At 37.0% G+C, this 26,327-nt stretch overlaps 2 protein-coding genes across 2 annotated transcripts in view; one reads left to right on the top strand and one right to left on the bottom strand.

The window, feature by feature from the left end:
• LOC140339994 (rap1 GTPase-GDP dissociation stimulator 1-A-like) overlaps positions 1-20,098 on the top strand; it is a 90,497-nt gene extending 70,399 nt beyond the window's left edge. Inside the window, exons 10-14 of the mRNA XM_072424930.1 lie at positions 9,541-9,666; positions 12,671-12,810; positions 17,109-17,235; positions 17,585-17,713; positions 18,979-20,098. Coding sequence (XP_072281031.1) covers positions 9,541-9,666; positions 12,671-12,810; positions 17,109-17,235; positions 17,585-17,713; positions 18,979-19,130 — 674 coding nt within the window. The 3' untranslated portion in view covers positions 19,131-20,098. The remainder of the gene's footprint in view (positions 1-9,540; positions 9,667-12,670; positions 12,811-17,108; positions 17,236-17,584; positions 17,714-18,978) is intronic.
• A 1,000-nt stretch (positions 20,099-21,098) lies between these two features.
• Positions 21,099-26,327, bottom strand: part of TSPAN14 (tetraspanin 14) — a 27,716-nt gene continuing 22,487 nt past the window's right edge. Inside the window, exons 8-9 of the mRNA XM_072424931.1 lie at positions 26,211-26,327; positions 21,099-25,189 (exon numbers count right to left, since the gene is read on the bottom strand). The exon at positions 26,211-26,327 is cut by the window's right edge and continues 3 nt beyond it. Coding sequence (XP_072281032.1) covers positions 25,118-25,189; positions 26,211-26,327 — 189 coding nt within the window. The 3' untranslated portion in view covers positions 21,099-25,117. The remainder of the gene's footprint in view (positions 25,190-26,210) is intronic.

The raw sequence follows: 26,327 nt of genomic DNA, 5'->3' as shown, positions 1-26,327 counted from the left end.
GGTCGGACTGCGATGATGTAACTTTCACAAAGACTGGGTATCCTGGCAACCAAAGATGCGCATGCACAGCTCAACTTTTTGACAGAAACCTGGAAACATATTATTGCAGAAGGGACATCACTGTTCTTTTCTGCAATAATGACCAGCCTGATTCAGTATTCTATATTGAAACTTAGGAAGTTGCCTTGGGCATCATAATTTCCACCCCAGCAGCAGCTGAGCTCAGATGAAGCTAAGTTCAGGAACACAAGGCTGGGGTTAACAGCAACCCTTTTTATCGGATCCACTAGACTGCTGTGCAGGCATATGCAATTGGAAATTGTGATCCATTGTTCCCTGTTGACAGGCACTTGACAAGATCAGTAAGTGCATCCTGGGCATATCACAATCAAGCTACAATCTGCCAGGTTTGTAGGGTGGCTACTTGATTGTCTATGCACACATTCACCAAATTATATAAGATTGATGTGGCAGATTTAAGTGAAAGCCATTTTTTGGCAGAAGGTTTTACAGGTGGCAATTTGGTGATTGTCCTGCTATTGCACGTTTTGCCAGGTTAGGGCTTGCGAATAGTTTGTCAAGCAGGTTTTTCCAATCTGAGTCTGATAAGTGTTTTAAAACCGTTGATGTATTGGATCTGATTTATAAATAGATAAGGTGTGGGCATATTAAACGAGGGGCAAGTCCGTCTTTGATGGTGTTTGCCAAACCCATAGGAAATCCACATTTTCCCATAGGGGCAAGAACAGTAAGGAGTGGATGTTAAGTTTAAACGCACCTCTCAGTTTAAGCTGGCTATCTAGAACCTCTTGGGGTAGTAGTTCTTTATGCATATGTAGTGGATAACTTCAGTAGTAGATTCATTTTCGGGAGCAATTGTTGATCAAGTGCAGTGTCTTTATTACTGGCTGTACTATGAAGGCAGTCCCTTAGATATCTAGTTATGGAAGCCCAGCTATACAGCTAAACATTCGGGAAATTAATACCACCATTCTTTACTGATTGTTGTAGGATATATATACTCAATCTGGCTTGTTTCCTCACCCAGATGACGGCTCTAAAAATTCTATATAGATCTTGAGGTACTTTGTGTCTTAGGATTATTGGAAGCATCTGGAGTGTGTACAGATGCTTAGGGAACACTACCACTTCTAATTCTCCCCAGGTATGGGATGGATAAATTTGACCATTTCTGCAAATGTTCTTTAACTGTTTGCCGTAGTAGTGTGAAATTTAAATAGTGTAATTTAGACACATTTTTGGGGATCATAACTCTTTACAACAGACAAATGGGTATTGATGGCTCCAGTGAGGTCTAATGTATTTAGATAAATAGAGGGCCTTCGATTTGTCCAGATTGATGGAATACCCAGAAATTGTGCCATATTGTTTCAGTAGCTACAGTATTGCTGAAAGATTGTGTTTTGGTTTATCTATGTATAGCATTAAGTCATCCATGAACACTGTAACTTTAAATCTTGTATTTCCTACCAGGATACCTACAAAATCTTCAAAATATTGGCTATAGTGGACAACCCTGGTGGGTTCCTCTAGTCATTTTAACTGGTTTGATAGGGTCCCAATAAAGGAAAAGCCTTGTAACAGGGTTTTTATATATATACTGTATATAAGATGTGAAGAGCTGGCCGAAAGCTCATTCAACTCTGACTTCCCCCGTTATTGGGCAAGTTGGGCCGTTGAGTTGGGCTTTCTGATCAGCAGTTAAATTGGATAGTTTAGCTTTCTCTAAAAGATCATTCAAAACGAAAGGATTGGATAGAGCAGCAGTATATAATCGTTGGTAATATTGTTCAAAGGTCTTTTGTAGAGATCTGGTGACTGTATGATATATTGGGGCAAGGGGGTCCTTTATGCAGTTTATGTGGTGTTTGGGGCCCTGAGGTTTTGGGAGTTTCCCCACCTGTAGTATATTCGTTAAAAAATTCTTTATTTCTTATTTGGATACTACATGAGAATAAAAAATGACCACAGGGTTTTTCATTTTAAAGTTACTTATTGGTTAATATCCAAATAAGTTTAAACATAAAAAATACCTACAGCAGGTTGCAAAAATTGATTACAGTAGTTTTTTAAAGTAATAAAAAAAGTATAATTTTGAAAAGTTTAAGAATGACAGCTAAACTCATATTTTGTCTTCATCACTGTCCCTATAAATGCTGTCTCATTAACTGGTACTTTGTAAGCAGTCTGTTTATTCCATCTTGAAAGACAAGCCCCAGCATGTCACCCACACTTAGAATTTCCTGTTCCCAAAAGCGCAGACACTTCCTCCTGTCTGTGACATTTTGAATTGTTTACCACAGCACTATTAGAGAATGACATATTGAGCAAATGTTCAGGCTGTGGGGAACATTACTAATGTTGTTGGTTCTGTTCGAAATTCATGTTTTCTGTGATAAATTTGAGCAGTGTAATATAACCCATGGTGGATTCATCGAACACTTAATCCTAATATATTTCTTCCAGCCACCAAATTTCATGGCTTTAACCCTTCCACTGACATCTCATTAGCATACAAAGGTTTAAAATAGTCTTTTCTTCTCTTTTCTGTAAATTTCTATTTGTCAGAGAAAGCACTTTCCATTTTTTAAATGTAATTTGGGGGGTTTGCATGTTGATACATTTTAATTTAAATTATTGTCAAGTTTTCAAGTCTTCATATCTATTAGGACAATGGAAATGGGAGGGAAGTAAAAAAAAAAAAAGCATTAGAAAAGATTTTTTCTTCTTGCAATCGAAAATGCTTTAAGCGGGAGTGCTAAGCGAGTCATCCATCATATCCGGCATAGAAGAAGGACACATGCAATGTAATCCATCAATTTCCTTATGAAGCGTGCAAGAAAAATAATTACCAAATCCATGGCTTTTTTTTTTATGTGTTTAACAACACACAGCTCACACAGTCAGGCCTGGGAATGGTAGATAGGAGGATATTTGCTGCCAGGGTCATTGCGGTGTTCATTCATTGTCCACATGATAGCAAGAATGAGAGCAGGCTTTTATCTGACCATTGAAAAAAAGACTATATAGCATTAACAATGGATCTAATGTTTTAAGGAATTATTCATGGATATGAAATGTGTTAATTAGCTTTCATCTGAATCACAATCCAATTCATTAGAAATTTTCCATCTGCCATTATTAGGAAAAGGAAACTATTCATTCCATAAATCAAATCAATATGCTAAATATGAAGAATAATATTCCTAAATGTGACTGGCGCGCCTGTTAGGAGGAGGAATTGTTAGGCTAATATAGGTATTTTTTTTTTTTTTTTTATAAGACTTTGTTAGACTACTCAATGCCAGATTTTTTACAGTATGTGCTTTCCTAGCCCACTTTTATTATGCTTCACCCAGAGCATTTTACACTGCTTTTTTCCAACCTCTTAAATCATTTGTATCTGTAGCTTATGTGGGAGTAAATGTAATTTTTTTTTAAATGCTTCAGCAGAAGAAATAAGTAATTAATTCAAGGCAATAGGCACACAAATTGCCCACATCTGCCTTAAGGAGGTCTTAAAATACTGACTTAAAATGCAAACTAAAATCCTAAAGTGGAACTAAATCCTTTTTTATACAACTGTTATGATGCAGGTGCTGCCATCTTTTTTTTTTTTTTGTCTGATCTTTGGCTATCCTGATTGGCAAGGATGACATAACTCCAGGAGCACCGAAGTTTATCAAGTCCCGGCAACTTCAGAGAAAGTTGGTATGTGCCGGGTATCCCAGCAACCAATCCTGATCTGGCAAGTAAGAATGCTTATTGCAAAAGGAACATAGCCTGTCCCTTTTCTGCAGTAAAGCCCTGCCTAGTCACAAATATTTAAAGTGAAACTTTAGTTCAGCTTTACCTCTTTTGGAGGTCTTTATGGAATTTATTGAAGGTGCCTGGTCTAATGCAAGTACTGAGTTGACACAGGTTCGATAAGAGTCTGGTTCTCCAGGACACCGAACTGAGAATCTATTGCAGCATGGCTAGCTCAGAAAATAGAACCCTGGCCTTTGCAGTGCTAGGTCCCTTATAAAGTTGGGGATTAGGGGTCTAGGGTAGAGAGGGGGGCATGCTGGGTATTTGGTTTGTGCCATTTAATTGTAATTTTAGTTGGGTCAATTTACAATTACAATTTACAATTTCTGGGTCAATTAACCCAGAAACAAAACTTTTGTAGAGTTTCTTACAACATTTTCCCAACTATTTGGCTGCTGACCCAAAGTCCAAGAACTATTTTCACATGGTGTGGTAGATCCCTGGAATAGACCAAAATTTCATTAAAATAGACTACTGCCCAAACATACCCAAAAGTCGTTCATAAAGTTCTGAATACAATTGGAGCATTACAAGAGTCAAAGGCTTTAGGGATCACAGAAAATAGTCCTAGTTCCCTGCAGCACCAGATTCTAAAAAAAGGCTTGGGAATAATAATGCAGGGAGGTGGTAGGTTTGCTTAAAGAACCCTCTTTATTGTTGTGGGCAGTTTAGCTTGGTAATGGCCTTCTCTGATGCAGTATATGGAAATTGTGACCTCAGTAGTGAACACATTCTTTAGGAGAAAGCTGTGCCCTGTCAACTTGCATGGGCTCAAAGACTGCCAATGGGTTCCTTAAATTAGGTGCCAACCTAATGGGACACAAGGCTCTCTGGGTCTCATGTGTTTGGTCCTAGATACATAGCGACATTAGTTTATCAAGATAAGGTGAAAGATCACTGCTGGGCAAGTTCATCGTTAATATAGCCTGGTAGGCCAAGTCAGAACATTGCCACAAGGCAATTTAATACCCTTGCCAGGATAAATATTTTACAGTATAGTTGGCCATACTGAGTGAGGTCTAACCTAGGGGAAGGATTTCAGAGGCAGCAAAGCAAACTTTACCTGGTTCATCCAAAACCTGACAAAGTTTGTAGAAAAGTATGAAAACTCATTCAAAACTTGATCACTCTTCTCTCAGGGGGAAGGGCCAGGCTATGATCTCTTCTGCTAGTAAAGAAATAAACAATGTCTGTGTAAGGTATTCTGTGGGAAAGTTCCAGGTGTGCAATTCAAACTGAATGTGGTTTTGGTTTATGAACTCTGGACAAAGCACAGGGTCACCATAGCAGTGAGTAGGAGCCAGAATATATAGTGTGGAATTAGGTGAAACAGGAGCTAGACTTGTTGCTGGAGTCATGAAAGCAGATGCCGTGGTAGACTGGCATTTATTACAACTTCCAAAGAAAGTTCACAATGTGGCTTTTCATGGTCTGCTGTTTTGCTGTACCTGCTGAAGCAAATGCTGCATACTGGAGCTAGCAAGGTAACGGCAGCAAGATAGGAGGAGCACGGTCCAGTATCTTAAGACAGTGGTATGATCAGAACTGGTTAAATTCAGGACAATAATTTAAAAGCAGGAGCCCGGATCAGAAACCAGTGATATTGTTGAGGTACAAAGTTGTAAAGCAGAAGACATATTCAAAGATGATCAGGATAAAGCTGAGATCTGAAACTAGAGAGCAGAAAAGGTAATGTGACTGAGCAGATCATGGGACAGGTAGGTAGAGACTATCAAAGGGAGAGGTACCTCAGGTAATGTTTCCACTTTCCACCAGCAAATACAGGATTGTTTGCGGAAGATTCCAGTTCTTTCAAGCAAGGGGACTTCATGGAGTTACTTGTGCAAACTAAGAAGCAAACAGGTACAATAGGAAAATCAGAAGATTCAGAAACAGAGATTATGGCTGGAGAGGGGTTTAAGGTAAGGGGAGCTAATGAGAATGCAGATCCCCTAGTCCTACTCAGACCTGCAACAACAAAAACGCATAGAAAAAGAATAAGAGAAGAATAGAAAGCTTGAACTTCTATTTCCATAAGAAAGGTAAATAATTCACATAACTAACATCTTTTGGCAAACCACTAGATTATTATTAACAATGCATAATAGTTTAATATTGATCATTATTCAGTTTAACTTCAGTTAACCTGGGCCAAGAGCAAGTGTGGATGATCTCCAGAATAAGGTATAGTAATATGTACTGCCAAGAATATATACATAAACCCTGATAAATAGAACAATTTTTGGTACTTTAGGAAAAGTGATTTTCCTGAGTGAAAGTGAGTTAGGAGGAAATAAAAATGTATATTGTCTTTCAAAATACATGGATCTTAGGGCAGAACCACCGAATATGAGCCATAGCCCCCTGCTCACCACACCCCAGGGTAGGCTTGTTGGTTGAGTCAAGAGATTCTGTCTAATATCATGTACCATCATATTATTATTGGATTTTAATGGGCTTCACTCAAAGATGTGTTAAGTAGGAACCTGGAGAGGTCATCAGCTACTCCCTGCCAGGCTTCTGAGTCTTAAGACAAGCCCAAGGCAACTTTCCAAAGCCTCATGTTAAATTGTTTTCAAGAAAATATTACAAAGGAAAGATACAAAACAGATATTTTCCCCTTAAACATTGCAAGCAATGTGATAGTGCTCATTCCAATATATACTTGTGGAACTGTCCTAGCTTAAGTAGAGCGAAGCTCTGTTCAGTTACCAGTGGACATGATGCTCCACCAGCCCCCTGAACTGTAAAACCAGGGGATCATTGTTGGATTAGGAGGTGGACAAAATGCAAGCAAAGATAAAGAGGGGCACCTGGGAGGAAGGTAAGGCTGTGTAATCAATTCTTGAATATTCAGTCAGCAAAAAATAAGCATAGTGTCTAAAATAGGGCCAAAAAGGAAGCTAAACTCCTATTCTAAAGAGTGTTTCTATTTAAAAAAAAAAAAAAAAATTATCAAGAATTTTATCTAAAGCCAATTTGAAGTTCCCCATCAACATCAAGGTGCCACTACTGTAGGCATTAGCTTGGAAATAAAGAGTGGAAAAAGGCTTTTTGCCTGGATGTGGGCGCATAATAAACCAGAATGATCACCAAGAACGTATCCAGAGTGCCCATAACCAGTAAATATGAGAGGCATTATTGAGCACAGAGCAGAATCTTATTCCTGTTGTAACTCACCCCTACCTGAGAAGATCATGCTGATTGGAGTTGATGGTAGTCCAGATAGAGACCAGAAGGAAACAATAATAAACACGTAAAAAGCAGGAAGCCAAACCACAAAATATCATAGGACCAGGGAAGCCGGCGTAGCAAGTAATAAGAAAATTCTGCAAAAATTTTCTACAATGTTCTCTAGATGAGGTGAAAGCTGATATTAGCGGCGAATTGTTTTAGGAGGACAAGGAAACACCTTGTGGAGAGTCTCACAGAAGCGAGCATGTCTTATATTTTTGTAGTTGGAAACGTATTTAGCCAAAATTAGCCTTATTTTGTCATAGAGTGAATTTACTTTGCATTAGTACCTAACTATAGAATATCTAAATTATTGTTAATGTTAAAGGCGTGTGGGATGAAGCTGGAACCAATGGTCAAAAAGTGGCCAGGGCAACATATGACAAATGTAGTATTTCCAGTTGTTGTTGCCATAAGACTCCAATTACCCTATAATTTTGTAGGCTTTCTACCGCCCACCTGTACTTGGTTCCAACTTTGCCCACACCTCAGTATGTCCCATTTTTCCATTGTTTTTGTATTATGTCCCAACTGTCCAGTGTCCTTTTATTTTGACACAACTTTTCAGTAACCATCCAAAACCAGCCAGAAGGTTACTAAAGTGTCAGGTGGTCCACCCGGCTAAAAGGGGCTGGAGAGAAAATTGTAAGGTACACAATAAAGAGCTTTAAGGCATTCCCCAAGCATCCAGTACACAGACTTTCTATCAAGCAGCAAACATTTAGTTGGCTATCAATTCTCACATTTTCCACCATTCATCACTTACAATTACACCATTCATCAGTTACAATTTCAAGTCTGTCTTTTCCTATAATGTTATTATTCATGGATACATAATCCCTTTGGTAAAGCAGTGATTCCCATGTGTTTTTGGTTTTTTTGGTTTTTTTATAGTAGTTTGATTCTGGCCATATTTTGGGCTAAGATTTCATCTGCCATTTACAAATAAGTGGGGTTGGCAGTAAAAAGAAACATTAAGCCAAACTCTTGATGAATTTAACCAACACATTTGCTTTTCTTTTTTACTCACCCTCATTAAAACTGTGGCAGCTTATTAGATGAGTAGTAAAATGTGTTAATCATTACATAACAAGTTTATCTGCATGTGACATAAATATATACTAGGTAGATTATGACTTGGATGTCTTGAAAACCTTGAAAGACCATTTTTTAAAAATCAATTTCAATATTTTCAAATTCCATTTTCATCTCCTACTGTCATCTTGTCAAATGGACTTCTGATAGAGATTACAAGTGGTCATTTCAGAATACATTACGCAGCCATGACCCACTGGTTTTGTCAACAGGAAGCTCACCCTCAATAATACCATTACTGAAGTCTATGTACATTGAAAGTGGCTGCAAAGATAATGGACTAATAAAAAACAAAAGGATGAACAAATATTTTAAGAAAAAAGGCAATTGCTTAATACACACTGATATAAGTATTGCATTGTTGTTCAGTTATGGTTTACTTTTGGAGAACACAACGGCACTGAAAGTTGTTTTGTCACATGCCAAGCTGCAATACCTAAAGCTAGCAAAATACTTTCTTGTATTAAAAGAAGAATAGACTGCAGAGATCAAGACATAATCCTGCCACTGTACAAAGCATTGGTCATTGCAGACCAGTTTTGGGCATCAGTTCACAAAAAGGACATTGTGGAATTAGAGAGCGTGCAGAGAAGGGCAACTAAACTAATAAAAGGAATGGAGGAGCTCAGCAATGTGGAAAGATTAGCTGAACTGAATCTATTCTCCCTTGAAAAGAGACGTTTAAGGGGGGGTATGATCACCCTGTATAAATATATAAATGGTCCATATAGTGAATTTTCTTCTCAATTATTCACTTTGAGATCATTACAAAGGACAAGTGGGGCACTCTTCTGGAGAAAAAGAAGTTTAAGCTCCGGATAAGGAAGGGATTCTTCTCTGTAAGGTCTAAGAAAATTATGGAATCGGCTCCCTTCAGGAAGTAGTTTCAGCAACTACTATAGATTGCTTTAAGAAAAAGCTGGATGATTTCCTAGAAGCACAGAATATAACTGGGTATAAAGACTTTAAAGTAAAGATATCAGAGACCGTTGATCAAGGGAACATCCGATTGCCTCATGGAATCAGGAAGGATTTTTTTTCCCCTGTTGAAGCAAATTGTACCAGGATTTTTTTTGCCTTCCCCTGGACCAACTATGTCTTATATGGTTTTATATCTGGAATATGTTTATTTCTCTAGTGGTTGAACTTGATGGACTTTTTTCAACCTAACCTACTATGTAACATATCTGCCTTTTTACAGCATACATTATTTCAGCATTTGGCAATACATTTATTATACACATTTATTTCAGATTGGCTGCTTAGTTTTTTTTTTTTTCAGATTGTCTTTGTTTTTGTCTTCCTTATATGAAATCTAGCTTGTAAAAAAATGAAGTACCTGACATGGGCATTGACCATGAACTTTTTTTTTTTTTTTAGTGATGAACAAAGTAAAGATGCTGGAAGAAGGGGTGGCAGATAGGATTCAAATGTTACTGCGCTCAGAGATGCCTCCAGTGCAGTTTAAGCTTCTTGGCACACTAAGGATGCTGATTGATGGCCAAGGTATGCAAATAAGAAAAATACTAATCATTTCTGTATGAATTAGACACAAAACGACTCACCATATAGGAAGTCTATACCTTTTGTCTTCAATGAACTAGTAATATATGAACAAATAACATCCGCATAATGAGAAAATTATTGAGGTGCATCCATCATCTACCCATGTCTGAAATACTTTTAGTTGCACAAACAAAATAGGAGACTAAAAAAAAACATACAGGAGAATACTGTGAATTGAAGGCTTCAGCTAATTAACTTTCACAGTACAGCCAAGTTGTTTGATGTATTTCTTTTTAAAGAACAGCCATGCTGGGATGGTCGGATACTTAATTATTTTGTATCATAGATATTTGTTTAAGCTACATACGCTTTGTAATTGATGGTAATTTCAACAGTACAGCTTCAATTTTCTATCATAGTCTTTTTTTTCTGAACAGGCATTTCAGATACTCTGTGTAAATTAATTTAAAAAAATATGTTTTCTTTTTAAACTATTGAATTTTAATTTGTGACACTAATCTAAACTAGAACCACTAGAACCAGATCAATGGGTAAACCAATGGTTACAAAATATTTGCAAAGCTTTCAGCAAACTTTAGGATGGGTCTACATGGACAGTTTCAAAAATGCATATAAACCTTCCTACCACGTTTATATACGTTTTTATGCACTTTACAAGCGTTTTAAAGCTTGACTTAAAAATGCTAAATAATTTTTATAAACGCCTATGCCGCGTTTTACCGTGGGTTGCCGCAATTTTACAAAAGCGTTTACTTTTAACCCTTTCAGGGAATGAGTACAGGGGGTACACAAAACCCCCTTACTTATTCCCTGAAAGGGTTATTATATGTGTAAAAATCTGGACGAGGCTTTAATGTAAAGTATTTTATTACATGTGTGTGTGTTTGTGTAACTAAACTTTTTGGCTGAGAAATAGGAAACCCTGATGACTGCTCAAGCATCATCAGGATTTCCCTTTCGGGGAGCAGAGCAATCAGCGGAGCTCTGCTATGCTGACAGCCCTGCTCTCCTGATTGCTCCCCCAGCCCTAGAGGAGCTGTAGTATGTGCTACAAATACAGAACACATGTCACAGCTCCTCTAGGGCTGTGGGAGCCCTGATGATGTTTGAGCTGTCATCAGGCTTTCCTTTTTCTCAGCCAATCACAGAGCACTAGAGATGAATGGGGACAAGTCTCCACATTCAAATCTAGTGCTGAATGGCTGAGAAACGAAAAACCTCAGCCAATCACAGAGCACTAGAGGTGAATGGAGAGCCTCGTCCCAGATTAACCCCTAGTGCCCAGGATCCCTCACTGTCAGGAGGAGTCCCAGGGCTGTGCTCATGTCATGATTGCAGCCGTGGGAATCATCCTGTCATTGAGATAACCTGTAAAAAAAAGAGTTTATTTACACTAACCCTATTAAAGGGGGCTTCCAGATTCCAAAGTCCTGCTAAAAATGCTTAAAAAAGCCCCCATTGTTTTTAATGGAAGCTTTCAAAAAAGCTTAACAGCGCTATTAAAAGCCTTAAATGGGTTCAATGGGAGCGTTTTCACGTTTTTTAACCTCGCTTTTAGGCGTTTTCCTGCGTTTTAATTTTTTAAACCTTGCAAACAATGTTAAAGATAAAGCCCATAAACGTGCCTGAAGGAAACGTCCTGGTGTAGATTACCCCATTAGAATGCATGGGGACTTCAAACATGGGCTTTAAAAGCCTCAGGTTAAACTTAAAATCTTGGGTCTAGCTTTTGGAAGTGTAACATACACTCTAACGGGAGTAACTATAATTTTAGCTGATTTATTCTGAGGGTCAGATGGTCTTTAAATACATTTTCATGTGCATCAATACAAAAGGTGTGCAAAGCTTTAGTGTTTGTTTTCTTTAAAATGCAGCCACAACCTTTGAAACAAAAAGCCTGCCCCCTGTCCTTGAGGGAGCCTCTGCGCTCTGATGAAAGGCAGTAATCTCCTTGCAGAGGTCCAAGCACCCCCTACCCCTGCTGTGGGACTCTGTAGTCAAAAACTTCATACTATTTTTCTGATGTCGGCAGGGGACAGGCTGCTTTATAAAGAAGACTGCAAGACTTTCTACACCTTTTCCTTTGATGTACCTGGAAAATAATTGGGCAATTTGAACTACAATTTAAGTTGGGACTTAATGTGGAACTATAGTTCCACAAAAAATAATTTGTGATCAGACAGGTCCATTAATACAGAATAGATAGCCAATGCCCCTTCTGCAATAAAACACACTTTCCTGTCTGGTATTGCTACCTTCTTTAAAAAAAATTGCTAAACTGCATATGCCGAGATTCCCTGGGGGTTGATTGATTTTTTTAAAAGTAAGAGTTATTTCCAATTTAAACACCTCCAACTAACTCAAACAGTGCTACACTTTACTGAATCTGGCTGGGAAAGGATTCAGAGAGCCTGCTTGAAGCTTTCCAAATGCTTTTCAAAATCTTACTCTATAAACTGCTCCTGCAAAAGTGAATGATATACAAGACCTAAGAGCACCAGAAGATGCCTGCATGTATATCAAAATGCAACAAACATATTAAATTATTCTCGGTGCATTATGAAATACCACAAAACCAAACTCAGTTGAGAGGTTGTAATTTTACTGGAGATCAGGATTCTGCTACTGCCTGGAATTAAAGCCAATAAAGAACCTACAATGGCATTCTTAGGTAAAGATGATTCAGCAGCTATTTGTATTAATTACCTAGAGTTGTGCCAGAGCTCTGATTGAAGTCAAGTCTCTTCCAACTTTGCCTGTTACATATTTTAAGTGGCAGGATGAGCCTTCATTTCATTTTCCGCATATGCTATTTATGCATTTTCAATTGCAAGCAAACCTAAACAGAAATACAGCTGCTGGGTTTTGACTACATGAAGACAATTTGTTATGCCTGGATCTGACAAGCTATTTGTTATACTTTTAATTTTTTATGACAGGTTTACTTTGCATTTGGAAATAACTTTGCATTTTCTTGTTCAAGCTGATGCAGCCAGGATTCTAGGGCAGGATCCCAAGCTCCTGGCAAGACTTGTGCAGTGGTGTGAAGTGAAAGATCACATTGGTGTACGAGGTGAAGCAAATCGTTTACTGGCATCTCTCCTACGACACAGCAAGTCTCAAGTAAGACGATATTAATGTTACATGAAGAATGAAAAAACAATGCTAGAAACAAAACTGCCATTAAGCACGCTTATAAACAGGTAACACTGGGGAACAATTTTGAACACATTTTTTGTTGACTTCAATTTTTAAGCTTATTTACACTAAAATAGGTATGCTGATTCTGAAAATGCAGGTTAGTTTTCTTCTATCACATCATTTTTTTCCTCTACTGCTTTTATTAACCTCCCAAGTGGAACATTTCTGTCTGGATTTATGTCTAAAAGCGGTAAATTGTTTTTCATGAAAATTTATTTGACAGTATACTATAATAATACGAGTATAATAAAGTTTGAAACACAATCATGTAAAAATAATAAATTAATTAAAAAAATATATTTTTTTTTAATTTAATTTTTTTAAATTTTTTGAATTTAAATATACTAATATATTATACAGTAAAATAAATGTTCATGAAAACTATGTACTGCTTTTACACATATAAATCCAATGTATTGCATTCAATATAGTTATTTTGTATTGAATGCAATACAAATGGATTTTGAATCTCCCACCCCGCCGGCAACATACACACGCACCGACGTCACCGGAAACTCCCTGGTGACTCATTGTGTCCAGAAGACGCCGGAGGAAGATAAAAGAAGACAGGGATTGCAGCGATGGACAACGTGGGACGCCGGCGGATCAGGTAAGCGCTGTAATTATTAACTTTCAAATAGGTTTACCTACCCAGAGTGTGACTTGAGGTTACCGCTTTCAGCGTGGATTTTTATAGGTTATTCATTTACATGCAAGACAGTGTAGTCAGAGGTTGTGTAGTCAGAGGTACTTAGCGAATAAGCAAAATGTATTTTTCTACTTACACACATATTTCCTTTCTTTCAGATCATGTCTGGTTTTGTTATATCTGTGGCAGTTTCACCATTCCCAGTCAAAAGGGCGAACATGAGCACATTTGTAGAGCAAGCCTATCTTGCTTATTTCAAAGTTAAACTTGGTGATCAAGATAAGTCTTGGGCCCATCATAAGATGTGCAAACAGTGTGTCGAGGGTTTACGGTTGTGGACAAATGGACACGTGATAAGATGCCATTTTGTATACCTATGGTTTGGCGAGAGCTAGGAGATCATTTCAGTGACTGTTACGTTTGCATAGTGAAAATTTCAGGATATAACAAGAAAAAAAAATGTAACAGAGTATCCTAGTCTACCATCAGCTTTATGCCCAGTGGCTCATTCCGATGAAATCCGAGTGCCGGTTTTCGTTACACTATCCTCTCTTGAAGAACATGAATATGGTGATGAACTAGGTGACAACAATGAAGATTGATGATGAAGAGTTTGAAATTGAAAAGGAGTCTGTTTGTAAGGGATTTGATCAGCATTAGTTGAGTGATTTGGAACTATTGAAGAAGGCTTCAGAACTCCTAGCATCAAGACTGCGTGAGAAAAACTTACTTAAAAAAGGAACGAAGGTATTGTTCTTTCGAACAGATAAATCGCAATTCTGCAGTACTTTAGAACTGACAGTGGCATCATGTATTGCCATAACATACCTGGTTTATTATAGATTGAAATCCCCAATTCCTCTAACTCAATTCAATGGTGACTATTCATCGATAGCTCAAAGTGGAGCTTAAACTGTGTCCTACTTCACAATGGCAATATATTTGGGTCAGTCCCATTTGGCCATTCAGTTTCTCTTTGTGAAGAATTTGCAGACAAAGAAAGTAATTGAGTTCTTGCAATATCACCAACACAATTGGGTCACCTGTGTTGACCTTAAAATGGTATGCTTCCTTCTTTGTTAGCAACGTGGATACACCAAGTTTTCCTGTTATCTGTGCATGTGGGACAGCAGAGCTTGTAAGAGCCATTGGCTGCCAAGGAATTGGTCTCCAAGATCTGCCCTAAAACCAGGTGATCCAAACATTCTACACGAGAAACTGATGAAGCACTTAATTAAAGCTAGTACCTCATTTTGGCATTTCCTAGCCTATCATTTGAAAAAAAAAAGGCTGGTGTGTTTGATGGTCCACAGATTCAGCAGCTCATCAAAGATGAACATTTCATCAGGACAATGTCAGAAGTCAAAAAGAATGCTTGGTTATCATTCAAAGCCATTGTCAAGGACTTTCTTGGAAACACACGAGCAAATAATTACACAATTACACAATACACAATTGTCCAGAAACTCTTGGAGAGCTAAAAAATGCTTGGTTGCAATATGAGCATCAAGGTGGATTTTCTGCATAGCCATCTTTCTAACTTCCCAAAAAACCTTGGGGCAGTCAGTGATGAGCAAAGTGAACAATTCCACCAAAATTTGAAAGTCATGGAAGGACGGTATCAGGGTGGATGGGATGCACATATGATGGCTGACTATTGTTGGAGCATCCGGCGGGATTGTCCTAACACTGAACACACTATAAAAAGCTAAAAAAAAGTGTAAATTTTTAATCGCTTACCCGATTACTTTTCAAATGTTTTACTGTAAAAAAATGTCATAGAGTAACAATAAATCCTTTGTATGAACAAAAAGAAATTTAAATAAACAGTACATTCAAGTTATTTCATTATTTTTGCATTGTATGTAAAATTTGTATGTTTTTTTACAAAAATGGAGGGTACCCTGTATCGTAAAAACTGGATGTGATAGCAAAAAACTGGGGTCACTTCTGGATTCACCACCCAAAAATTAGTAAAAACAAGTGTAGGATCTGACTCAACAAAAAATGTGTTCCCCAGTGTTAAGAATATTCAATAATTAAACACTTTAAAGAAGGTCTGTCATGGGAAACATATGAAAAATGAAGCAACAGGGTCAGCATGACAACTTGTCAGGAAACGATAATAATGGCAACATCTTCAGTATCACAGGAACAGCAGACTGAAAATTTACTGCTGGAAGGGGTAAAACCACCTACTGAGAGCATCAGAGATTTGAAGATTGACAAGCTGACTACCAATAGGACCAAATCATTTACACTTTTAATATTATATGCTAGCTGCCAGAACACACATATAACAACCCTAATATACAAATCTAATTATACCAATACTCCAACAACATGTGGATTTAAAAAAAATAATATTTATGCCAGTAACCAAGTGATCCTAAAACATTGCAAACTTGGAAGACTTGTGTTTCTAGTTCAAATGGGCAATACACACAGTACACAATAATAGAACAAATCAAGATGTAGCAATCAGTTACAAAATTAAGTGCATCAAACCCCAAAAACAGACATTTTATTATATGGCAGCTTACAAATTCCGAGATATTTTGGCTGCATTAGATTTCTTTTTTCGGCTTTTGACAACTTCATCAGATGATTCTGGCAGTAACAAACTTGAAGTCCTAGGATGACAATACTTGGTCACCCTGGGCAATAGAAAGAAGGTATTCCCCATCACATAAAGGGTTTGTAAAATATCAGCTTTCAAGATTTTTGGAAGAACCTTATCAATGTGATAAAACAAAACACTTTCAATGGTATACTTAATTACTGGAGACCCAGTGTTATTTTAAAAATGGCACCAGGCTCACCTGTTGTGGGTCCAAACTACTTCTCGTGTTGGAAATGCTGGCAGTCGGTGATGGCTAAGATGCCCATATGATAAAAACTAATCCCCAGATCACAAAAAAAAGGGTTAGGTGATCTACAAGTCATTTGTGTTTCCTGCACAAGAATAATAATGTTAACAAAATAATACAAAATATATAATAAGTAATATTTAAAATTAAAAAAGTTTATGCAATGAAAATGAATTTTTAATGATCACAAACCAGTGGTGAAAGCACTTATTTGGGCTTATACTACTAATACAACTTGATTTTATCTGAACATTATTTTCTCATTTTATGTAAACCAAAATTTAAATTCTGTGCACTTTTCAATGTTAAAATGAGAACAGAGCTCTCCTAAAGTAAAATGCATGTGCTCACTTTGAGCTTTACCATTACATAACATAAAAGTCATAAATATGTGATAGTATTCTGATCAGCAAGTTTTTATGGGTATATTTCTGGGTTTGAAGAAAATCAAATCGGTAAATGCGTACACTGTACTAAATAAGTGTGTAACCAAAATAATTAGCCTCTACAAAACCTGGAACACAGGGGAGGGAAAATTATTTGTGACGGCAGAGGTGGAAGGATATTGCTGATATTGCAGGGTAATTCTATTACATGTAGATGTAAAGAAAAGGACAAATTGAACTTGCTGCACCCCTACCCCCAACAAAATTGTGCAAAATGTGTTTATTAATCTGTTTAATATGGTTTGTTACTTTTAGGAAGTTGTAAAAGCCATTCAAAAGGCCAAGGGTATTAAACATCTGGTGTCTATGACAACTAGCGAGCACGCCATCATGCAAAATGAAGCCCTTATCGCATTGGCCATCGTATCTGCAATCAATCTCGGTAAAATATTACAACATAATTATGTTTTTTTTTCATAACAGACAGAAAGTAAATAAAATATCAGAAAGAAATATCCACACATGCATGCACAGACATTCACACGCCATGCCACATAAATCACTGTCCAGCACCACCAACCTAAATGTGGAGGCTGCATAAAGATAAAATAATCTAATGTACAAATAAAACAAACTTTGCCATGTCACAAACTTTTTAAAAACATTATTATGCAATAATAGGAGCATTTACAGTAAGCAGAATATTTTAATGTGTAAAAGCATTTAAAAAATCTTTTGCCACTATAACACACATTTTTATCTAATACCTGTTTTTTGTTTTTTTGTTTCAGAGATAGTTGAAGAAGCGTTTAAAGAGTCAGACTTGGTATCAATCTTACTCAAAGTCTTGCAGGATGAATCGATGGGTCCAGAGGTGAAATACAATTCGATGGGCCTGCTGTGCAGCCTTCTAGACTCCGGTAATCATAGATGCTTGTACTGAGCTTTTTATTTTTACTGACAATGTTCAGAGCTGTCAGCGGATGCTCGGTGATGCTCGGTGCTGTAAAAGGGTTGCTTTAATGGATGGAAACTGGAGAAGTATCTTCCATTAAATTCTTCTATTTTCCAATCGGCAACTGATCATGAGCCATAATTCCAGCCAAAGTCATGGCCCTTTCCTACATCCTGGGAAGAGCAGTTCAAGTTGTAAAGTTATATTATTAAATATACATTAAAAGTTATGTGTTCTATTATTAAATAGTTTTAAAATTATTAAATATACATATACAATAAAACATTACCCTAGAACCAAATGCAACACATTATATTCAATATCTATGGTGTGTACATAGGAATATGTATAAAATAAATACCTTACACACAAACAGCAGAAATAATACATTTTGAACGATCCAGTCTGTTATTGCTTATTCAGCAGAGACTGGAACACAGGTAAACCTCTTTATGTGCTGGATTCAGAGCTCAAATCACAATCACTATCACAATCACAGCCTAATTCCATGTGATGTGCAAAATTAAGAGAAAAAATCAGTTGCAAATGCACCTCAAAAAGCCTAAAATCAGAAATGAAACAAAGCACAATCACAACTCATATTGCCACAAATAAGTGTAAACCGGGCCTCTAGGCTTCTCTAATGATAACCTATTTCACACTCACCATATGTAAGACACAGAAAAACAAGAGGTAACCACATATATTGCACCAGGACCTCCCCTTTCCCCATCAACACTAACAGCAAAGAGAGAAGAGTTTTAGCAAATACTAACTACAAGCAATGGTCAGATGTTACCCAGCCAGATTTGGAGGTAGGTAGGTATGTGTGACTTGACAGCAAATCCAAATCTATATGTGTCTGCAAACAAGATATGATTGTTAGGTGTATGTCCTGGTAAGTTTTTAGTCTTGAATAGGAATAGATTAGAAGTAGGCTTTGTTCTAGGGCTCCATTAGAATTATGTCCCATATTTACTGTGAAAAAAGAGAAACTCTTCAACAAGAGATCCATAGTTAACAGGGGTTCTAATCTTCCCTTTTCAAAATAAAAATAAAAATAAAGTTGGGAGATTTTCTTTCTTCTTTAGCCTGATGATTGCCATCAGAAAAAAATGTAACTGAGCCCCAGATAGCAGTATCATAACAGAGCGAAAGACCAAGTAAAAGTTTGGTCCTGATAATTCCTGTATACCTGGTAAGTTTCATATTGGGACTTTCTTTCTGCAGATGACATGAGAAAAGAAATGGAAGCCATCAACCTGAAGGAGACTGTGGAGAAGCTTTGTGGGCACAACAATAGCAATGTGGTGAAACAAGCCAATACAGTCCTGCAGATAATGGCGAACGCCAGCCAGACCGAAGGACACTTCTTTGCATAGTTTTTATCTGCTAAACAAAGCAAAATATAGAAAGGCCAATCCTGCATCCACCTGATATGTTTTCCGTAGCAGCACAGCCTTAGTCTATGCTGATAAAAGTAGCCAAATAGATACTAGAAACAAAATTGCATCATTTAGGGATAGATTAACTATGTGGAAATGTTATTACCAGCAGCATTCATACACCTTAAGAATAGAATACTAACAATTGATGAATTTTAAAATATATTTAGATATTAGGGCAATGCAAAAAATTAAATGCAGCAAATCTCCTTTTTGCTTGATTTAAAAAAGAAAAACAGTAAAAAGTTGACAATCTGCCCTATATATTCCCCAACATGTGACTGACCTGCAGTTTCATAGTATCCTCCATACAGCGATTGGGTCCCATTTGGTGCAGGATAATAGAAACCAGTTATTGTTTTATGGCTGCATTTTCCAGCGTGTACAGAACATTCTCACAAAAGCTTTGTAAGCAATAAAAATGATGGGACAACTGTATAAATTAGGATTACATATTGGTGGGAATGGTTCTTGAGAACAGACCCTTTGTGAAACAAATATACAGCTATTATTTGCCACTTTAAAAGTTTACTAAATAGATACAAATAGAATTCATCAATATAGCTAAACGATTCAACTGATTTTGCATAGCAGAAGTCTTGTATAACTTTTTCTTTTAAACGGTTATTACAGATTATTCATTGGTTGAGGCATTAGACTATATTCACTAATAAAGTAGTATGAATATAGATAAACTGAACTCATGATACAGGGTAGTGAAAAATGCACATTATATTGCCTTCTCAAATAGATCCGCATGTGCTTTGTCCCGCCTTTTGAGCACTTTCCCAGGACTAAAAAAGCTGTGTAAAGCCCTTATATTATATCAACAAATGTCATAACTGCATATTGTACAGAAATGTAAGCATCTGGTTATTTTGGGTTAATAAAATAAAATGACTTCAGATGTGCTGCTTGGTTCATTATCACTACTAAATAAATGAAAGTACTTGCTGCTAGAGATAGCAAAAGTTAAGAGGGCAGAGGTGCCTGGTCCATAGAAATGGTATGTGAATTCAATCTACTGTGCAGACATATGCCATCAAACAAAAACATGGCAATTCTGTGAACTAGATACACATTAAACACAGAATATGAAGCTTTGATAGCATATTAAGCTCTCGGTACATTTCAAGGATACAAACCTTTACTTACTATGATAAGAATTTTGTAGTGGCTTACTGTAATAGAAGACATCTAGGAGCCCTTGTACTGTAGCCATAATATCCCTATAGTTCCATACAATAACAGAGACCACAAACTGATCCACATTTTCCTAGGTCCACATAAATAAAATCATGGTAAGAACTATGTCTAACAAACATCTTGACAATGCCAGCCATATGGCAAATACAACCCAATGTTGTACTAAAAAACACCCAGACTGTTCAAGGAGTTGTTCAAAATTCATTTTTATACATTTATGTTGAGAATTTTAAAATGTATTTTATTTCCCCTCTTTATCAGAGTAAAATGTTTGAAGGGTAAAACTGAACCCCAAGGGGGAAAAAAAGCATAAACCATGTTTCACCTGCTAAAGGATTTTCATTAGAGCATGTTGGAGAGGGGAATGTACCTTGGGATCTGCAATAAAAGGATTACTAATTTTTCTTCATTTACTTGGTCATTCTGTGGTCTCTGAACCACTCTTGCTGGTTCTTGAATTTTCCATCATGTCATTAGAGGGGAGATCCTGCATAAGGAACCAAGGCCATGCCTCAAACAAAATGGCCTTAACATGAACAAATAATGTAGGCACTTTTATAATCACTTTTGAACGTATAAAAAAAACACCATACATACCAATATATAGCATGCACCTTCACCAGCACCATCCAAGTCTTTGAAACAACCACCTCACAGACACATCAAAAACTACGAAGATTACAGAACAATGTGATAAAAAAAAAAAAAAACAATTTATTAAAAATAATTACAATTTTGTTATAAGACAACTTTTTAGTACATTTTGACATGACTGTAAAATAACAAAAGTGTTTGGGGCTTTTTAATAAAGCAACGGACAAAAGGCACTAATTCACGAGCCCTTCAATCAGCTTTTCATTTTTCTGACAGTCTAAACTGATGAAAGGTGAAATTAGTCTGCTATGCCTTAGTGCGCTTTGTACAGCATCAATGCTCTCTGTGTTATTAAAAAGCCAGATAAATTAAGACAGTGCTCATCCATAAATTAATGCCTAACCAAGCGGCAGCGGCCAGATATTCCTACAGAAGTATTAAATGAACACCATATTGCAAGTAGAATTCAAGTGATTTGGGGGAGTGGTTTTTGTTTTACTTGCTTTATGTTGAAAGATGAGAAAATGGTAAAGGCAGCTAAGATTTAGGATAAGATGGCGATGATATTGCTATTTCATTGGGCAGTTTTTAATTTCCATGATGGTTTAGGCTATGTTCGTGCTTAGGATAGAACATTGCCTGTGAGCCTCCCATGTACAGTCGGTCAGGACCCTTGGGGGTAAACCAACATGGAGTGTTCACCAGAACTAACTACTATGCATTTCAGTAGTAAAATAATACATCAAATATGGACACACTGGTAATGATTACACCATCAGTACACTAAGAAATACAGATGACCAAAGCTTTTTAAGATAGGCACAGGGTCATGCTTGAATCCTGGTATTAAAACAGCACAGGATCTATTTTATTTTCAATGGTCATGGAATTCAGAGAGGTTTTCAGCTTCATTAAAAAGTTTTTTAATAATATCATATAATAGAATATTTGAGGGTGGGTAACAGAATCACTCTATGTGATGAAAGCAGATTCAAGACAATTCTTTACTGTTTTACATTACACAGCCTGGGTACTTGTTCAACAGGTACCCACAATAAGATCAGAATGTATTGTTTTACAAACATTTTTAAAATAACACCTCTGCAACTAAACAAAATGCAATAAACTAAAACAACAAGGATACTTTCTTAAGTTTAACAATCCCTAGCACTGGCTTAGCCTGGGAAAACATTGTAAACATTGCAATGCATACAAACATAATATTCTAAAATAACAAGAAAATAATAAAACAGGATTCAATATTCTTTTTCATTATTCCGCATTATCTAAACCAACCACAAGATGACACTGTTGTGCCTTTTGTAATGCAACATGAAATGCAAAACTACGCATGCAAGCCCAAAGTAAAATAAACAAGATTTACAGAACAGGAATCGGTACATTATAATGAGATTTGTGTAACCTTTTTTAACAATTAGCCTTATGGAAGGTTTGCACTGGCAAAAATAGCTCTGCTTAAATGTCTTAAAAGTCAAAGGCAGACGACAAAAATACAGGATGAAGACTGACACAAGAATAATACAAAATGTTCACTTTGACAGCAACACAAGAGAACTACCCCTGCAGCTAGTTAAGCTTCTCCCCTCTCCCAGAGGCTTTTTCAGGGTAGTCAGCCAGCTCTTCCATCTAAGATCAGCTCAGATCACAAATTAAGTACATGAACCCTGTAATTTTAGAGAAAGAAGTGGTGACTATGCTATATCTTTAGCTTGAATAGAAGAATTGAGGACAGCTTTCTTGCTTTTTGATCCCACTGATCTCCCATAAGCTCAGACAGGAGTTTGGGTAAAATGATGGAGTGGGCCAAATCTAGACGTTCAGTAGTACACTCCTAATATAATTCGAGCCTTTTAACTATGAGCAAGAAAAGAAATGCTGCTTGAGGTCATCTAGTCAGACCATGAAACTCTGTAAACACATTTATTTCAATGTTCAGAAAAAAGACAGGTTATGCTTGTATTAAAAGAGGTTGGCAGGTATTGGAAAGTTTGATATCCTCTAACTTAAGTCATGGCACCAGTACAGGTGGTCAGTTTTGTATAGGAGCAGTGTGTATAGTCAGTATTATAGTAAAAGTGTTGACTTTCATTACTTTTCCAGCTTGTCCACAGTTACAACACTAAAAGCTTGCTGTACACACTGCTCCTATACTAGGTCTGAGTGTACAAGACCTACATGTCTTCATGTGTCTAACTTACCATCAAGCTTGCAATGCCTATTTTAGAAGTGTCAGATGACCACTTTACCTTAATAGCGAGTCACTCAAAAATATATTGTGGTTAGTGGGCAATCAACTTGGCAGACTTCCCATACCCTAGGGAACCATGGCTAGGTGTATCTTCCTTCAACTACAGACCCAAGATAGCTGCTTGAAAAGAGCAAAGATCAGACCAAGCAGTAAATGTCTATACTAGTTTGTTTTAGTGATTAGGAGTTTTCATTATCTTTCCAGCTACAGACGACTCAGGGTTTCTTTGTCATACATCCAACTGTGGTCAAGCCATTATCCTTCTAAGGTATTGCTTTTTATTAGACTGCAACAGTTCCAAACCATGCTAAATGGACATACCTGAACCTCAGGAGTAGTTTTTGCAAAAGTGCAATACAACTTTAAAGTCCAGTTTGACGTTTGGTTTAAGTGGTTACATTTACAGAGGAGAAAAGCCATATTTGAAAATGTTTTACTGCTGTAAAAGAACATCAGTGCCAGTCCAACTGGCACAGAAGAACCACTGGACTTGCTGTAAAAGATGTAAGCTCTATGCAGTGGTCTGACAGGGGACTAAAAGGAGTGTTTAATCAGAGCTAGAACAATCAGCAGGGAGTGTGAGGTTTGCAAATGCAGGGGGCATGTTAGACCATTGCAGAGAGGCTGCTTCTTCCAAAACAAGCAATGGTTTTTCTGCTTGTGACTTTGGCTTCAATATTCATTCAAATTTGAAAAAAATTCAATTAGCCTTTATTAAACCCTCATTAAAAGACAGCATCTATGCTTAGTATAACCCCTTAATATTACATTGTAACAGTTGCCAGGTCTTTTTATGCATACAAAGGAGTGTATTAATGAAGATCCACAGCAGAAAAGCAAATAATGCATAAGTAACTAAAATATAAAGTTCAGAATGTTACACTATTTAACTAATGAGACATGTTCCTGTGCACCAGTACATGTATTGTACCACATCTGTGCATAATAAACACAACAAGGCATGAAGGAATGCAGGTAAGAATTATGTTTGAAATAATCAGACCAAGATAAATAAAACATGACTTGCTGAATAAATCTGTGAATCTGGACAGTTCAGCAAGTATCACTTTATTTTGCTTTTTTTTTTTTCTAATCTGGGTACGTGCACCTGAATTTAAATTGCTTGGAATTAATATTCGGACTCCAATCATGACATAACATATCTATGTGATAGGTTTCAGATCACTTTCTGTCCGGGTAAGAGAACAGAAATTCTTACCTTTTCCTGGTCTACCCTAAACTAAAACTCTGGCCGATTCACTCAAGTGCATACTGGGGCAAAATAAAAAGATTTACAACTGAAAGACAAAAATAAATGTGCTAATTGATTTACTCATCTAAATGACATTTTCCATGTTGAGGCAAAGAGAAAGACCCTTTGAAACTACATTGTGGTTCTCTCACTTGAAGACATATCACTGTTACAGTGACAAGTACAAGAAATGTTTACAAGGTCATATACACTTTGGAGATTACCCCAAATTATCAGTGGTTTTGTCCAGCAACAGTAAATAACAGTCAAGTCACAAAACAGAGCTCAGTCCATAATGAACATCTTGTCACAGGTAATGGTTACTGATCAATACAAGGCTATCTGCTGAACCAATTTTCCTTTGGAAAAAAAAAGAGGAGTTGAGTTGGGCAGTGACGCATACGGGTAAAGCTAATCCTTCTAAGCACCACAGTTGTTCTCTACAAGGCCAGTATCTAGAGACCAACTTTCCAAGCTCCAGTTTATACATCACAGGAAGGGGGCATTGGCTCAGAATCTCCAGTGGATAATAGTCATGGTTCTAAAAGAGTAGGAAACATACAGAGAGATCCTCTGAAGACTTCCAGTATAGTGGACATGTCCTTAAAATCTGTATCCAGCTTTCACAGCGTCAATGTCGGACATCAATGTTCGGGCAAGATAAATGCCAAATATCTTTTGAGAGAGAAAAAAATATTAACCACGACAAAGACAGATATAAATGAACAGGATAACTTTCAAGAATACAACACAGTTACCAATACAGCCTGGTCTATATTGGTACCATTTGTGACTGGTCAGTGAAAAAGCACATGGATAAGGTCATCACTCTCCTACATGTACATTTTTGAACAGAACTGTGCAAAACTATTAGCATTTTCCAATCTGTAGTAAAGTGGATAGTTAATATTAAGGCATGCAGAAGAATCATTCACTTAAAATTCTCGAAACCTACACAATTTGACTCACTATGTTTTCAGGCCCTGTTCAAGAACAGCTAACTACAAATCATTTTATACATTGAGCACAGCACACAAGGTAAAAACCACTTATTTTAAGATGTGGTATACACCAGCCCTTCTTCTCTCCTACAACCCATCATCCCTAACAAGTGTTGGAAATGCCATGGCACTATTGGGTCTCCATACACATTGTCTGCCAATATTTGAAATCCTCTGAACCGGTTCAGAGGATCTCATATAGGCTGAACCCACTAACTTGATTGAAGCATGTTTCTATGGACAATGACTCGCAAATGTTGTATGTCAGACCGTATAGAATCCATTTTAAAAATGTAATAAAATGTTTAAAACCAAGTCATGTTCACCTATTCTGCAAGTTCCTAAGAAAAACAAAAATGTTTACCAATAATTAGATTAAATTATGTTTTTATGGTTTCCTCTTTAAGTCCTCCACGTGCAGCCAGTGGCGGTGTTGGGAAAACAATGGGAAGAGCTATGGTCGCCAGAACCCACTTAGTTATGGTCACAACACACCAGCACACTTTGGTGCTTTGTCCTCTTTAGCAAAATTGCTTCAAATAAAGGTCAGAGCTAAATAAAACTGGGTAAAAAAATGTCTGTTTTTTTAACTGTTTAAAGCTAAATGAAGCCTTGATGAATTCCGTGTGTGCAGAAACACCCATGTAATTGGCTGAAAGATACAAGCGAAATTTAGGATTCCAATTCCTGGTTACCTGGAGAATAGAAATCACCAAGAAGGCTGCAGCCACAATATAGATGTTCCTTGGTAGCCAGGCTTCCAGGGCGGATATACATCCCCTTGTGTATGTTATAGTATCTCTTTCCGAAGG

This window comes from Pyxicephalus adspersus, chromosome 10, assembly GCF_032062135.1.
Source record: "Pyxicephalus adspersus chromosome 10, UCB_Pads_2.0, whole genome shotgun sequence".
Classification (NCBI taxonomy): domain Eukaryota; kingdom Metazoa; phylum Chordata; class Amphibia; order Anura; family Pyxicephalidae; genus Pyxicephalus; species Pyxicephalus adspersus.
This window is presented reverse-complemented; position numbering and strand designations above follow the sequence as displayed.